The sequence below is a fragment of the Mizuhopecten yessoensis genome, unplaced genomic scaffold (genome assembly GCF_002113885.1).
Source record: "Mizuhopecten yessoensis strain PY_sf001 unplaced genomic scaffold, ASM211388v2 scaffold431, whole genome shotgun sequence".
Lineage (NCBI taxonomy): Eukaryota > Metazoa > Mollusca > Bivalvia > Pectinida > Pectinidae > Mizuhopecten > Mizuhopecten yessoensis.
In genome coordinates, this window is record NW_018403543.1 from 51,954 (window position 1) to 69,688 (window position 17,735).

Genomic DNA, 17,735 nt, shown 5'->3' on the forward strand with positions numbered 1-17,735 from the left:
GGGGGAGAAAGTCTTGTGCTGAATCACACACACTAAATTGTGACATGTGACATCGTAAAAAGGAATTGGCACTATTCAACCATGCAAAGTACTGTCATTCAGGAGTTGTCGTTGTCTAAAATAGCAAGATGGGAGAAACGTAATTGCCCCCTACCAAAAGGGAGAAACAGAGAAATCTTCAACCCTTTGGATGATATAATATAATATCTAACCCTCAGCAGAGGTTCTGATAAGACAATGACAAAAATATTTACCCGTCAGGTGGAGATAAATCACTTGTGAAAAGAAAACCGTACCTATGCAGGACTTTATGAAAAATGATATAGACGAAATGAATCAATTAGAATTAGCAACAGGGTAAATCTGAGTGTAAAAAATCAGCTGGCTTAGACCTAGATTTGTACACTGGACTTCAGATTGTTATACAGTAATTTAAAAGCTCTGACCAACAGAGCTAGCTGAAGTGTCCTAGCCCAATTGTTCTACATTTACTTCCAAAATAGAATTAAGGGGAGGTTGTACCACAGTGCAGTTGGACAGGGATCCTTAAATCAGTTCTTTAACTCATAAATTTCATAATGAACTATTCCAACATGTGTCCTCGGGGATGAATGGGTTTAACAGTATCAACCTAAATTTCGTTCCTCTACATTGTAACCATCACCACTCAACACTCATCCCTCCCACAGACCCACCACACCAGGAGTCATCCCTCCCACAGACCCACCACACCGGTAAGTAAGGAGTCATCCCTCCCACAGACCCACCACACCGGTAAGTAAGGAGTCATCCCTCCCACAGACCCACCACACCGGTAAGTAAGGAGTCATCCCTCCCACAGACCCACCACACCGGTAAGTAAGGAGTCATCCCTCCCACAGACCCACCACACCGGTAAGTAAGGAGTCATCCCTCCCACAGACCCACCACACCGGTAAGTAAGGAGTCATCCCTCCCACAGACCCACCACACCGGTAAGTAAGGAGTCATCCCTCCCACAGACCCACCACACCGGTAAGTAAGGAGTCATCCCTCCCACAGACCCACCACACCGGTAAGTAAGGAGTCATCCCTCCCACAGACCCACCACACCGGTAAGTAAGGAGTCATCCCTCCCACAGACCCACCACACCGGTAAGTAAGGAGTCATCCCTCCCACAGACCCACCACACCGGTAAGTAAGGAGTCATCCCTCCCACAGACCCACCACACCGGTAAGTAAGGAGTCATCCCTCCCACAGACCCACCACACCGGTAAGTAAGGAGTCATCCCTCCCACAGACCCACCACACCGGTAAGTAAGGAGTCATCCCTCCCACAGACCCACCACACCGGTAAGTAAGGAGTCGTCCCTCCCACAGACCCACCACACCGGTAAGTAAAGAGTCATCCTTCCCACTGACCCACCACACCGGTAAGTAAGGAGTCATCCCTCCCACAGACCCACCACACCGGTAAGTAAGGAGTAAGCTAGTATGTAGGGTAATAAATGCAGTGAAATCTACAGTATGTAGGGTAATAAATGCAGTGAAATCTACATCATCTATCTATACAATTACATGCAGTACATAAAATCTGGTTAATTTGAAGACAGGGTGTCTGTTACGTTGGTATAAAACACAGAGTTAGTTACCACCATCACACACTGCCATCTCAAACTGCCTTCACACACCAGCACTGAACCATGTAGACAACACAATTATAATGAAAGCAAATTGACAAATTAAATTATACTTGATTACTTCTTATATGACACAGCATGTGTACATATACTGGGATAGAAGTAAAGAGGTAACAGCACTGACAATATCATTTGTCAAAATAATTTACAAGGCAAGATACCCCTTGGTCAAGACACAAACGTTTAACATTTTACCTTATTCAAAAATATGATACAAATTAACAGTAATTGCATAGCTACTACCCACAGTTTGATCTCTGTGGTCAGCTACTATTAATTTAACAGTTCATCAGCTAATATAAGCTATACTACCCATAGTTTGATCTCTTTGGTCAGCTACTATTAGTTTAACAGTTCATCAGCTGATATAAGCTATACTCCCGGTAGTTTGACCTCTGTGGTCAGCTACTATTAGTTTAACAGCTCATCAGCTGATATAAGCTATACTACCGGTAGTTTGACCTCTGTGGTCAGCTACTATTAGTTTAACAGCTCATCAGCTAATATAAGCTATACTACCCATAGTTTGATCTCTTTGGTCAGCTACTATTAGTTTAACAGCTCATCAGCTGATATAAGCTATACTACCGGTAGTTTGACCTCTGTGGTCAGCTACTATTAGTTTAACAGCTCATCAGCTAATATAAGCTATACTACCCATAGTTTGATCTCTTTGGTCAGCTACTATTAGTTTAACAGCTCATCAGCTGATATAAGCTATACTACCGGTAGTTTGACCTCTGTGGTCAGCTACTATTAGTTTAACAGCTCATCAGCTAATATAAGCTATACTACCCATAGTTTGATCTCTTTGGTCAGCTACTATTAGTTTAACAGCTCATCAGCTGATATAAGCTATACTACCCATAGTTTGACCTCTGTGGTCAGCTACTATTAGTTTAACAGTTCATCAGCTAATATAAGCTATACTACCCATAGTTTGATCTCTTTGGTCAGCTACTATTAGTTTAACAGCTCATCAGCTAATATAAGCTATACTACCCATAGTTTGACCTCTGTGGTCAGCTACTATTAGTTTAACAGTTCATCAGCTAATATAAGCTATACTACCCATAGTTTGACCTCTGTGGTCAGCTACTATTAGTTTAACAGTTCATCAGCTAATATAAGCTATACTACCCATAGTTTGACCTCTGTGGTCAGCTACTATTAGTTTAACAGTTCATCAGCTAATATAAGCTATACTACCCATAGTTTGACCTCTGTGGTCAGCTACTATTAGTTTAACAGCTCATCAGCTAATATAAGCTATACTACCCATAGTTTGACCTCTGTGGTCAGCTACTATTAGTTTAACAGCTCATCAGCTAATATAAGCTATACTACCCATAGTTTGACCTCTGTGGTCAGCTACTATTAGTTTAACAGTTCATCAGCTGATATAAGCTATACTACCGGTAGTTTGACCTCTGTGGTCAGCTACTATTAGTTTAACAGTTCATCAGCTAATATAAGCTATATTACCGGTAGTTTGACCTCTGTGGTCAGCTACTATTAGTTTAACAGCTCATCAGCTGATATAAGCTATACTACCCATAGTTTGACCTCTGTGGTCAGCTACTATTAGTTTAACAGTTCATCAGCTGATATAAGCTATACTCCCGGGAGTTTGACCTCTGTGGTCAGCTACTATTAGTTAAACAGTTCATCAGCCGATATAAGCTATACTACCGGTAGTTTGACCTCTGTGGTCAGCTACTATTAGTTTAACAGTTCATCAGCTAATATAAGCTATATTACCGGTAGTTTGACCTCTGTGGTCAGCTACTATTAGTTAAACAGTTCATCAGCCGATATAAGCTATACTACCGGTAGTTTGACCTCTGTGGTCAGCTACTATTAGTTAAACAGTTCATCAGCTGATATAAGCTATACTACCCATAGTTTGACCTCTGTGGTCAATCATCTGTACACTCTTTAGTTTAACCAGTGTTGTCCGCTGAATGTTAGTACACTCTTAGTTTGACCACTGTGGTCAATCATCTGTACAGTCTTTAGTTTAACCAGTGTTGTCCGCTGAATGTTAGTACACTCTTAGCTTGACCACTGTGGTCAATCATCTGTACAACAGTCTTTAGCTTTCCAGTGTATGCTGTCAGCTGAATGTTTCAACTCTTAGTTGACAACTCGTAAGTAGAACTCTTTAAGTTTGAACAATATGGACTTTTCAACTTTAAAAGACGACTCTTTTTGATCTTGGCCCTAAAACTGTATGAAAACCTATTTGTGATTGTGCTGGATAAAATTTTATTAACACTCTATCATGTTATGGAATGGTAAATATCTAAACTAGGTTAGGGTTGTTTGAATTAGACAAAATATATTGTTATTTAATGATTGAGGTGTAACCTAGCTGTATATAAATATGTACTAGCATATCTGGGAAGTAAAGTAATGACCAACAAAGCCATTAAGGCAATCCAAACTAGACCACTAGAGACAAAGTGTTCCCCTTCTTGCAGAATCCATAACAAAAGAGATTTTGTTGGCCTGCTCATCTATTGCATAAAGTTCTCCTTGTCGTCATCAGTGATGCTAAGTCAGGCGTTATAGGCACAGCAGGACTTTTAACCTGGACTTAACAGTTGTGTAGTTAAGCTGGGAGACTATGAATTACTAAATAATTCATGACCATCAGATACGTAAAGACTAGGGAACACACTTAGTGTCTAAATATAGTGTAACGATTACTTGGGGAGGGAGACATTTACGTAAATCACGGAGACAAAAAAGATGGTAGGTTCCGAGGTCTGTTCCAAACATATAATCATCAACTCCGAAGGAGCAGCGCGTAAGGGAGAGACAAGAAGATCAGAGGTACTTTAGCGTTCACCCACGTCACCATACAAAATAATCACCACCGATACATGTGACAGGGGGAAGTTTGCATCACATATTCTGAAGATGTTGGAAGATGTGTTGTGGCTTCAGGAAAGGGCTACTATCAGACACTGTTAAAATATCCCAGGTTGAATAGCCTATTTATCATGATATATCAATATAAACTACCAAGTAGATAGTAGCAGAGGTTTACTTGGGCAGGTTACTAGAAATGTTGGGAGACAAGATACCTAAATATAAACCAGAGTAAATCGTACTGGAGAACTTGCATGGGGACATATAAGCTGCCAGATATATGCTACTAGTAGACATTGACATTTTTACAAATATATATACTGACGGGTTCTAAGGGATATTGTCCTAGAATAATCACAGTGGCCACAGAAATGATTTAATGGCGCCAGATTATATTTCTACAGATGGCTTTGGTCTGTTATAATTTATCTGAGAAAGTTGCGGGCCTGCACAGGCTGACCATTGGAGGACTTTTGGCTGGAATATGCTACATTTGACTGTCATGCATAATCTTTGCTTCTAACTGATCACTGATTGGTTGTTTTATCAGTTGGATGCTATTGGTTGACCGTTGTTTATCAATAGATGATGGACTGGTGATTCTTTTGACGACAACATCAACGTAGATGTTCATCTGTGACACTAGATATCTCGTTGATTCAGAAGTTGATCGGCCTACGTTCTCAAGGTGAAAGGGTCAAATAGATTAGGAGGCATCAATTTCTAGGAAATTAGAAGCATTATAAAAATGCAATAGAAAATTTTGAATAGAACATTTTCAACCTTAATCTCCTGAAAAGCTGTGCTTGTGAATTACAGAGGACGAAATTGTATCATGTGAAAATCTAATAGGAAATTCAATTTTGTGAAAACTTGAATTAAGGGGTTTAACAGTGTTTCCCTGGTATCACAGTAAGAGGGGTATTGTAGCACTGTGATGTTTTATTGTGCAGCAAAACCCTGACACAAAACTACAATTAGCTGTGACACGCGATGTAGCAGAGGAGACTGGGTATGCTGTCGTTGGAGGCATGATGCTGTGGTTGGTGGCGGTCGATAACACAGTTTTATAGTTGTACACATGAATAAAATCATTTGAAAAAAGAAAAAGAAATAAGGAATGAAACGAGATCCAAAAATATTTGTTACAAGAGTGAAATTAGAATTGTAGACAAAAGTCAAACTGGTTACCAGGTAGTGTCTTCTTGTGGTTTATTGTAGCACTATACCATCAGATAGACGTTTGTGAGAGTTCTGTGAAATGAGTCTGGTCAGGCCTGTGAGATAGGAAAGTAAAATCAGGTGAGATCTGTAAGATATGAATGTAAAGGGTGGTCAGGTAGCACGGTGGATAGCACACTTGTCTTACACCAAGGCGACCAGGGTTCGATTCCCATATTGGATATGAAAGGTATTTAACACACACACACACATCGGGGCTAGAAAGAGTAATAAATATAAGTTAATAAACATTTGTAACTAGTTTCATAATTGTAGAAAAATAAACAAATTGTAATAGAATAGAATAAAATGTCTGGTGAGACCTATACATGTGAAATCTGAATGTAAGATCTGTGATGAGTTTCATGAGATAAATATCAAACTGTGGTTAGTGAGTCTTTGAGTCGCACTGTATGCAATCCCATCAGCCATGTGAGCAAGTCGGCAACCATCCTGTTCAAACAAACATCGTTCTGATGCTTTCTGATTTCTACACAAGAAAAACAGTAATTTCGGAAATGGAATGTTTTCATTGATGATGAAATCTTGGTGTTTTCCCCGTACATTACAGCTATGGCTCTGTTAAACTGATGGGGAACAAATGTTCACATGTCATTGAGCACCTGCATTTCCAATTGTACTGGTGCTAAACGTAGCTATACTACACGTATCGGGCTTGTTCAAGCTCCGATGATTAGATGTTGCTCAATCATTTTAAGTGTTTAATGCTGAGGGAGAAAGATCTAGCAGCGTGTGATAGGAAAAGGGTGACTGATCTACACAAATTAAATGTTCTAGCTTGTCGGGGTCCTAACTGACAGAGTAGCGGTGTAGAACTCTATTTATGGCATGCTACAAAGATATGTTGTACAAATTGACAGGCACAAAAATAGCATGCATAAATATCTTGTCCTAGACATTTTGAATTTCGATTTATAAACTATGACTAGGCTATCAATCAGTTTGTGTTTTTGAAGATCATTACTAGCGTCTATTAATCATTGGTTTCCGGTGATTCAACATCTGTCCTTGCTGGGAACATTTCTCTGGTGGTTTGAGATATTGACCAATCTTTGAAATGTTTACACTCCGTGTCTTTACACTATAAATAGGATAATTGTTTTCATGATCAATTCTTGAAAAATTTCCTGTTTTGATCCAAGCTGCAGTATAAGGAATATAATACTGGCTGGAAATCTCATTCCATTTTGTGTTAGGGCCTGAGAAAAATTTGTTGGAGATCAGAAAGGTTAAAAAAGGGAAAAAGTTCAGAGAAACGGGTAATGAAGTAATTAAGAAAGTGATCATTATGTGTGGTAAAGGATGATTATAAGGTAAGGTAATGGTTTTGTGGTGGACAAATTACATGGAGGGGTAATGGTTGGTGCTACATGTACTGTCAGGTCTTAATATTGTACATTGACAAAAAAAAACACCACTCACACCCAATGCTTAACATTCAGCTTGGAAGTGACTTCATGGAGACCTCTGCTAAGAGCTTACAGTGCTTTAAACAGACGGTAGTAACCTCATTGATCTCTACTTGATTTTAGTGACGACCTTGGTGACCTTTACTCAGAGCTTACTGTACCTGTACTTGATGGTAGTGATGACCTTGGTGACCTTTACTCAGAGCTCACAGTACCTCCACTTGTGTTAGTGATGACCTTGTTGACCTTTACTAAGAGCTTACAGTACCTCCACTTGATGTTAGTGATGACCTTGTTGACCTTTACTCAGAGTTCACAGTACCTCTATTTGATGGTAGTGATGAACTTGGTGACCTTTACTCGGAGCTTACAGTACCTCTACTTGATGGTAGTGATGAACTTGGTGACCTTTACTCAGAGTTCACAGTACCTCTACTTGATTGTAGTGATGACCTTGGTGACCTTTACTCAGAGCTAACAGTACCTCTACTAGATTGTAGTGATGACCTTGGTGGCCTTTACTGGGAGTTCACAGTACCTTCACTTGATGTTAGAGATGACCTTGTTGACCTTTAGTCAGCTTACAGTACCTGTACTTAATGGTAGTGATGACCTAGGTGACCTTAACTCTGAGCTTACAGTACTTGTACTTGATGTTAGTGATAACTTTGGTGACCTTTACTCAGTGTTCACAGTACCTCCACCCTTTACTCAGCTTACAGTACCTGTACATGATGTTAGTGATGACCTTAGTGGCCTTTACTCAGAGCTTACAGAACCCCTACTTGATGATAGTTATGACCTAGGTGACCTTTACTCAGAGCTCGCAGTACCTCCACTTGAGTTAGTGATGACCTTGTGGCCCTTTACTCAGTGTTAACAGTACCTCCACTTGATGTTAGTGACGACCTTGGTGACCTTTACTCGGAGGTCACAGTACCTTCACTTGATGTTAGAGATGACCTTGTTGACCTTTACTCAGCTTACAGTACCTGTACTTGATGATAGTGATGACCTTAGTGACCTTTACTCAGAGCTTACAGTACCCCTACTTGATGATAGTTATGACCTAGGTGACCTTTACTCAGATCTTACAGTACCTGTACTTGATGTTAGTGATGACCTTGGTGACCTTTACTCAGAGCTTACAGTACCTGTACTTAATGGTAGTGATGACCTAGGTGACCTTTACTCAGAGCTTACTGTACCTGTACTTGATGGTAGTGATGACCTTGTTGATCTTTACTCAGAGCTTACAGTACCTCTACTTGATGTAAGTGATGAACTTGGTGACCTTTACTGAGAGTTCACAGTACCTCTACTTGATGGTAGTGATGACCTTGGTGACCTTTACTCAGATCTTACAGTACACCTACTTGATGTTAGTGATGACACTGGTGACATTTACTCAGATCTTACAGTACACCTACTTGATGGTAGTGATGACCTTGGTGACCTTTACTCGGAGTTCACAGTACCTTCACTTGATGTTAGTGATGACCTTGTTGACCTTTACTCAGGGCTTACAGTACCTCTGCTTGATGTTAGAGATGACCCTAGTGACCTTTACTGAGAGTTCACAGTACCCCTACTTGATTGTAGTGATGACCTTATTGACCTTTACTCAGAGTTCACAGTACCTCCACTTGATGGTAGTGATGACCTTGGTGACATTTACTCAGATCTTACAGTACATCTACTTGATGGTAGTGATGACCTTAGTGATCTTTACTCAGAGCTTACAGTACCTCTACTTGATGATAGTTATGACCTAGGTGACCTTTACTCTGAGCTTACAGTACCTGTACTTGATGTTAGTGTTGACCTTGGTGACCTTTACTCAGAGTTAACAGTACCTCTACTAGATTGTAGTGATGACCTTGTTGACCTTTACTCAGTTTACAGTACCTGTACTTGATGGTAGTGATGACCTTAGTGATCTTTACTCAGAGCTTACAGTACCTCTACTTGATGATAGTTATGACCTAGGTGACCTTTACTCTGAGCTTACAGTACCTGTACTTGATGTTAGTGATGACCTTGGTGACCTTTACTCAGAGCTTACAGTACCTGTACTTAATGGTAGTGATGACCTAGGTGACCTTTACTCAGAGCTTACTGTACCTGTACTTGATGGTAGTGATGACCTTGTTGATCTTTACTCAGAGCTTACAGTACCTCTACTTGATGTAAGTGATGAACTTGGTGACCTTTACTGAGAGTTCACAGTACCTCTACTTGATGGTAGTGATGACCTTGGTGACCTTTACTCAGATCTTACAGTACACCTACTTGATGTTAGTGATGACACTGGTGACATTTACTCAGATCTTACAGTACACCTACTTGATGGTAGTGATGACCTTGGTAACCTTTACTCGGAGTTCACAGTACCTCCACTTGATGTTAGTGATGACCTTGGTGACCTTTACTCAGGGCTTACAGTACCTCTGCTTGATGTTAGAGATGACCCTAGTGACCTTTACTGAGAGTTCACAGTACCCCTACTTGATGGTAGTGATGACCTTATTGACCTTTACTCAGAGTTCACAGTACCTCCACTTGATGGTAGTGATGACCTTGGTGACATTTACTCAGATCTTACAGTACATCTACTTGATGGTAGTGATGACCTTGGTGACCTTTACTCAGAGTTCACAGTACCTCCACTTGATGTTAGGTTTGACCTTGGTGACCTTTACTCAGTGTTCACAGTACCTCCACTTGATGTTAGTGATAACTTTGGTGACCTTTACTCAGAGCTCACAGTACCTCCACTTGATGTTAGTGATGACCTTGATGACCTTTACTCAGTGTTCACAGTACCTTTACTTGATGTTGGAGATGACCTTGATGACCTTTACTTGGAGGTTACAGTACCCCTACTTGATGTTAGTGATGACCTTGAGGCCCTTTACTCAGTGTTCACAGTACCTCCACTTGATGTTAGTGATGACCTTGTTGACCTTTACTCAGAGTTTACTGTACCTGTACTTGATGGTAGTGATGGCCTTGGTGACATTTACTCAGATCTTACAGTATACCTAATTGATGTTAGTGATGACCTTGGTGACCTTTACTCAGAGCTTACAGTACCCCTACTTGATGTTAGTGATGACCTTGGTGACCTTTATTCAGAGTTCAAAGTACCTCCTCTTGATGTTAGTGATGACCTTGTAGACCTTTACTAAGAGCTTACAGTACCTTTACTTGATGATAGTGGTTACTTTGCTGACCTTTACTCAGAGTTCAAAGTACCTCATCTTGATGTAAGCGATAACCTGGGTGACCTGCAGAGATTACAGTACCTCTGCTTGATGTTAGCGACGACCTTGGTGACCTTTACTCAGAGCTTACAGTACCTTTACTTGATGATAGTGACAACCTGGGTGACCTGCAGAGCTTACAGTACCTCTACTTGATGTTAGCGACGATTTTGGTGACCTTTACTCAGATGCTTACAGTACCTCTTCTTGATGATAGTGACAACCTGGGTGACCTGCAGAGCTTACAGTACCTCTACTTGATGTTAGCGACGACCTTGGTGACCCTTACTCAGAGCTTACAGTACCTCTACTTGATGATAGTGACAACCTGGGTGACCTGCGGAGCTTACAGTACCTCTACTTGATGTTAGTGATGACCTGGTTGACCTTAACTTAGAGCTTACAGTACATTTACAATATCTTGGTAAGCATTATGTATATTGTAGGTAATATTAATAATCCCAATGGCTGTTGTTTATTTATATACCACACTCCAAGTAGTGATGACCTTTCAACATTAATTACATATAGACACGAAGAGCTCCAGATTAGGGGCGACGCTAACAACAATGTATATCCTTGTTGTGACTTGCATGTGCGTGACCCGTAATTGTATTATGGTAGAGTTATGGCCCTTGACATCTCCTGTTAATTGTGTCTTGTCTGGCTTGGACATGTACCAGAGGCTGCAGTGGTCAAGCCTGGATATAGAATGTCCATCATGTTACAGGTCATGGTCATCTGAGGACACTTTGGTCAGATGTTGAGTTCGGTGTTAGCTTACATTCAATACCTGACATAGGTTTGATAGACATGTACGCATCTTGTGTTAATTCAAAGACTTATGGTGGAGAAAATACAACTCTCAGCATGATTCATATCAAACCATGGCATCTATAGTTATACACACTCCTAGATGGGTTGGTAGACTACATATAGCTATTCCGGGGTAAAAGTGTATTGTCCACATAGTTGTTTAATACGACATTACTGTACATCATTATATTTTCATATAACAAATGCAGAAAATGAAGTTCTTAATTAACTAACTATTTCTCTGAGGAATAGCTAATGTAAATAAAAGGCTGTAGGCTTTGATCTGGCAGAGGGGATCTGAATTTTGTGTTAAAAATAGACTTGTATATATAGATACGTTATATTTGTAATTTACTGATTAGTGCCATTTTAGAGGACTGTAAAGCTATTCAGACAGAATAAGCACTGGAGCACAGTTTACATCAGGGGAAGACAACCCACTTCAGTCCCTGATTATTGGGGCGCTCAGCTTACAGGACTGCCCTGGTAATTAGTGTAACCCTAGCCTCTAGATCAATCACTTTGTTGTCCAAACAGTAATTACTGTAGACAATGATCGTGGTGCAGTGTGCTGAGGACCTGTATAAACGCAATGATCCCTCCTGTTTACTTTGGAAGGAAAACAGCCCCCACTTACATAGCCCTAAATCAACAATTTGCATTACAAGAAACCAGTGTGTATTGACATTTATAGCCTAGTCCATTGTGTCAGTTATCATAATGCGAGACCAAATTCATGAAATCTGCCTGTATTTTTTCCACATTTCCATGGGGTCCCATAACCGTGCCTCTTTAGTTGCTTCATTTTCCACAATTTTATTGACTCCACACATTTTCTAGGACTACAGTGGTGGTGTTTCAATTTTGTATTCCTCCAAGGCCTCCATGTTGTGGTGGGTATTCACTATGGGTTCTGACAGATGTGCCCGGCTAAGTCTCCACGCTTGTCGTTTCATGGTAGTCGTACCAGCCAGCCTCAATGAGATTTGTATCATTTTTCTTTGTTTATCAAAAGCTTCAAGAGCTTGAGAGATCTTGATCAGAATGCAGCATGAAGACAGGAAGCGTAATTATGAACATTGATAGGTTATTTGAATTGATATTGATTGCCAGTGGTAAGGTCCGAGGCATTCAATGACTGTGATAATCCTACAGTTGGGATTAGTGTTTTGGAGACACAAGGGTTATCAAGTACATTGTCGGTCAGATTTCATTCTCAGCCTTAGAAACGCATTATATATGCATGGGGCCTATAATTTTAGAAAAAAACATGAATGAAACTCTTTGATAGAAACATGATTTTATTTTACTTTTCGCTAGGAAATTGTGCAGATCACAGATCAAATAATAGTAATAATATCTAAGTCCTCAAATGAAGGTTGTTACCTGCTAAATAAACTGGACATTTAATAATCCTCTTACCCAGACATTTAAATCGCCACCTGAAACGTTGTCGTACATTTTGAGTTTTGATCTCATACAACTTCCTGCGGTTTTGGGGTGGGGTGGCGGGAAATATTTTCCCGCTGTTTTGGGGCGGCGGTGTTTTCCAACAGTTTTGGGGTGGACCACATTTCCCTCGGTTTTGGGGCGGCGGTGTTTTCCCACGGTTTTGGGGTGGGGTGGCGGGAAATGTTTTCCCGCGGTTTTGAGGCGGCTGTATTTTCCCACGGTTTTGGGGTGGGGTGGCGGGAAATGTTTTCCCGCGGTTTTGGGGCGGCGGTGTTTTCCCACGGTTTTGGGGTGGGGTGGCGGGAAATGTTTTCCCGCGGTTTTGGGATGGGTGGAGGAGGGGCAGTGGCCCCATAACTTTACCTCTACTGGAGTAGTGCAAATATAGGAGATTTCAAAATGTTTTACAATCGGTGCTTGTCATGGAGGTCATTTGCAGGTTGACCTGTACGAATGCAGCTGACTTGGCAGGTATGCAAGTATTCAATAAATCTCTAATTGGAATGCAACACCCTGCACAGTGGTACAGCTTTGTAACCCAATGCCTACTGATAGTGGAGGAAGGGTCAGTTAGAGGACTCATTAACCCAAGGATCAGGTCATCAGATCAAGGAAACTCATTGACCCCCACATTCTCATTTCACTTATGATTGCAGTTTTTGTCAAAAGAAGTCTGTAAATCTGAGAGGCTAGAGAAAGATGGTGTGCTCTTAATATTTACAATATTGTGAAATATTTCCTGCCTTTTATCATACCTTTTTCTACTCCAACAATGTTAGAGGTTTTACACGGCGAAAAACTTTTGACAGGCGCCGCGTAACCTCTAACTGCCCATAGCTGATTTTCCCGATGCTGACGATCACATTTTCAAAGTTCGGATTAAGAAAGAGTATATCGTGTTTACAAACATTTAAATGGTCAAAAGGGTCCAATAAATATTCCTTTCCATAAATCCATGATTATATGAGAAAAATTGCGTGTCAAAGACATAAATAATGAGTTTTTCCTCATTCGAAGCGAAGCAGACAGCATTTGCCATGATTTTTCCGGTTAATACAAAAATGGATTACATGTAATGTTTCACAAGCGGAATACAAACAAACTCCGTATCATTTCGTTCCGTTTGAAATCCCCCCTGCTATTTTGTATTAATCCAGAAGCCATGTTTTAAATGTAGGTCAGAGATGTGCTACAACGACATGGACATGTATTTTGAGTGTTCTATTCCGTAATATACTATATATTTGTGTCTGTGACATACATATGAGATCTATATTATATAAACCGTGAGTAGACATCGTTGTCATGAACTGTTAACCACTAAAGTGAGTTTTTCAAGCCGATTTTGTTCCGCCCGGATTTCGGGCGGAAACTGCATCAAAGAATTAGTGCTTCGGAAATGAGAGGTCGCAGTCGGCAAAATCATATCCGATTGAAAAAAGGCCGACCAGCGGCCTCTCATGTTATGGGAGTAACCTTTTTCCAGCTTTTAAAAGTTAATGTTATCAATTGAATCAAATAATGTTATTGCTTCACCATGTATAAGAAAAACAAAGTGCAGGCGTTAGTGTTAAAGTACAGGAAGGAACAATTGTTGTATGATACGGTGTTAATTCTACTGATGCTGTTCATTATAAAGTCACTATATGATTTGTGACTATTTAACATATTGATACTGTCAAAGATGGGCAATGTTTGTCTAGCTCAGTCTATAAACTGAATACAGAGAATATTTTGCCCTGTCAAGATTTCGCCCTTCGTCGGTAATAAACATTGCCCCGGTATGAATTTCGCCCTTCGCTGGTAATAAACATATTCCTCTGGTATGCATTTCGCCCTTGGCTGGTAATAAACATATTCCTCTGGTATGAATTTCGCCCGTCACATTTGATTACTATATTATGTTGTTTATTCATGTTCCCTGTGATGATAAATTGTACAGTATATGTACAATGGTGAAATGATTGAGACTGAGGCATAAAGGTTAGTTGTATCTATGTTAGAGCGACTTTGGTAATATTTAACATATTTATAAAGGTTGGTAGCATTTGAGGCCATTTACAATACTATATAATTTTGTAACATTTGAAGCCAGGCATCATTTTAGGACATTTACCACACTATATATGTTTGTAGTATTTAAAGACATTTACCACACTATATAGATTTTAGTATTTAAAGACATTTACCACACTATATAGATTTTAGTATTTAAAGACATTTACCACACTATATAGATTTTAGTATTTAAAGACATTTACCACACTCTATAGGTTTGTAGTATGTAAAGACATTTACCACACTATATAGGTTTTTAGTATTTAAAGACATTTACCACACTATATAGATTTGTAGTATTTAAATACATTTACCACACTCTATAGGTTTGTATTATGTAAAGACATTTACCACACTATATAGATTTTAGTATTTAAAGACATTTACCACACTATATAGATTTTAGTATTTAAAGACATTTACCACACTATATAGATTTGAAGTATTTAAAGACATTTACCACACTCTATAGGTTTGTAGTATGTAAAGACATTTACCACAATATATAGGTTTGTAGTATTTAAAGACATTTACCATCACAAACTATATATTTTTGTACTATTGAAAGACATTTACCCCCCTATATAGGTTTGTAGTATTTAAAGACATTTACCACACTATATTGGTTTGTAGTATTTAAAGACATTTACCACACTATATTGGTTTGTAGTATTTAAAGACATTTCCCACACTATATAGATTTGTAGTATTTAAAGACATTTCCCACACTATATAGATTTGTAGTATTTAAATACATTTACCACACTCTATAGGTTTGTAGTATGTAAAGACATTTACCACACTATATTGGTTTGTAGTATTTAAAGACATTTACCACACTATATAGGTTTTTAGTATTTAAAGACATTTACCACACTATATAGATTTTAGTATTTAAAGACATTTACCACACTCTATAGGTTTGTATTATGTAAAGACATTTACCACACTATATAGGTTTGTAGTATTTAAAGACATTTCCCACACTATATAGATTTGTAGTATTTAAAGACATTTACCATCACAAACTATATATTTTTGTACTATTGAAAGACATTTACCCCCCTATATAGGTTTGTAGTATTTAAAGACATTTACCACACTATATAGATTTGTAGTATTTAAAGACATTTACCACACTCTATAGGTTTGTAGTATGTAAAGACATTTACCACACTATATAGGTTTGTAGTATTTAAAGACATTTACCACACTATATAGGTTTGTAGTATTTAAAGACATTTACCACACTATATAGATTTGTAGTATTTAAAGACATTTACCACACTATATAGGTTTGTAGCATTTAAAACAAGGCATCTTTTTAGGACACATTTGAAGCCAGGCATCATTTTAGGACATTTACCACACTATATAGGTTTGTAGCATTTGAAGACAGGCATCTTTTTAGGACACATTTAAAGTCCGGCATCATTTTAGGTCATTTACCACCCAATATAATTTTGTAACATTTTAAGACTGGCATCATTTTAGGACATTTACCACACTATATAGATTTGTAGTATTTAAAGACATGCATCATTTTAGGACACATTTGAAGCCATTTACAATACTATATAATTTTGTAACCTCATTTTTAGAACATTTACCATACTATATAGGTTTCTAGCATTTGTTGACGGGCATAATTTTTGGCCATTTACAATACTATGTAATATGGTAACATTTCAAGATGGCAAGTGTCCACATAAAAAACAGCAGTGTTTTGGTACATTTACCACTTTGTCTATTGAAAGCATTGATGTATGTCGATGAGGCTACGGTCTATTGTACATCGGTGTATGTCGATGAGGCTACTGTTCAAAGTGTTGGCTACCATCAGGCAGACCCTGATTCAAATTAAAGATGTTGCCCTATCAGGCCAGGAGGGTCTAAGTTGTTAAGACAGGCTAAATGGAGTGTGGAAATCTTCACACTTTCCTAAGTGATGATAGCTCAACTCCAAGGCTCCCCTCCCACTTAAAATATAAATTACAAGGCTCTCTACTCTAAACTTCTGAAAAACATATTTATTTATTTTTTAACTTGCAACCTTACATTTAATTCTTTGAATTATAATATTGATATGATGATGTTGAATGCTTGAATTGTGTTAAATCACTAATTCCTACATACTGTTCCTAGGCTGTGGTCCGGAGCTACTGTTACTGTGAGGTCTGTATAGATACCAGAGAGCAGGGCTACAGTGCTGAATCAGTTCTCTAGGCAGGTACACACACCAACCTCAGGCCATAGGATTCTACATCAAAGGACGACACAGAAAGGTACGTCTAACTTCTACCGTTAATACTTCAGCACATTAATATGACAAAGAAGTGTTTAAATACATAGAAATACGTCCGTGTCGGAATGATCCGCATACAGATCAGTAGAGACGTCCTACAAAGTTGTTTGGGTATAACAACCTAATGTTACACAGTCGTTAACGAATCAAATTCATGGAATTGGTAACCGGTGTAGCTGACATAATATTGGCGACAGCAGTCTAGCACCGGGGCAATCAACATGATAATTTATATTTCTTTCTGGGCAGTTAATACATAACCTTGCACCATTTTATATGTGGAGTTCCATCACCGTAGTCTCCATTGAGTTGTGTGTAATTTGGGTTTGTTTTATTGCCTGCTGGCTTTCCCTGTAACAGTTCAGGGGGGGGGTGCACCGCATCTGGTAATCAAGGTGGTAGATAATGGTGCTAAGTTACCTAATGGACGTCAATATCAACAGCCACCCAATATGGCATTAATTCACCAAAAAATATAAACAGAGGATGGGGCTTAAAAAAAACCTTCATCTGCATACAATTGAATGACAGGTGAAACACAGCCACAGGTATGGCCTGTACCTAAAACCTGTACATTCTCCAGCACACCTAGCTGTGGAGGGAGGGGGGAGGAGAGGGGTCTGGGGGTG

The 17,735-nt window shown here is 39.2% G+C and overlaps 2 protein-coding genes across 2 annotated transcripts in view; both read left to right on the forward strand.

Moving 5' to 3' along the window:
- Positions 1-17,735, forward strand: part of LOC110448734 (neuronal calcium sensor 2-like) — a 126,984-nt gene that overhangs the window by 18,975 nt on the left and 90,274 nt on the right. The window contains exon 2 of the mRNA XM_021495131.1: positions 16,947-17,086. The gene's annotated coding sequence lies outside the window, so the exon portion shown is untranslated. The remainder of the gene's footprint in view (positions 1-16,946; positions 17,087-17,735) is intronic.
- On the forward strand, positions 7,712-10,400 carry LOC110448683. Its single transcript, XM_021495067.1, has 3 exons — positions 7,712-8,052; positions 8,812-8,984; positions 9,754-10,400. The coding sequence occupies exons 1-3, from the start codon at positions 7,712-7,714 to the stop codon at positions 10,398-10,400; spliced, it is 1,161 nt and encodes a 386-aa protein (XP_021350742.1).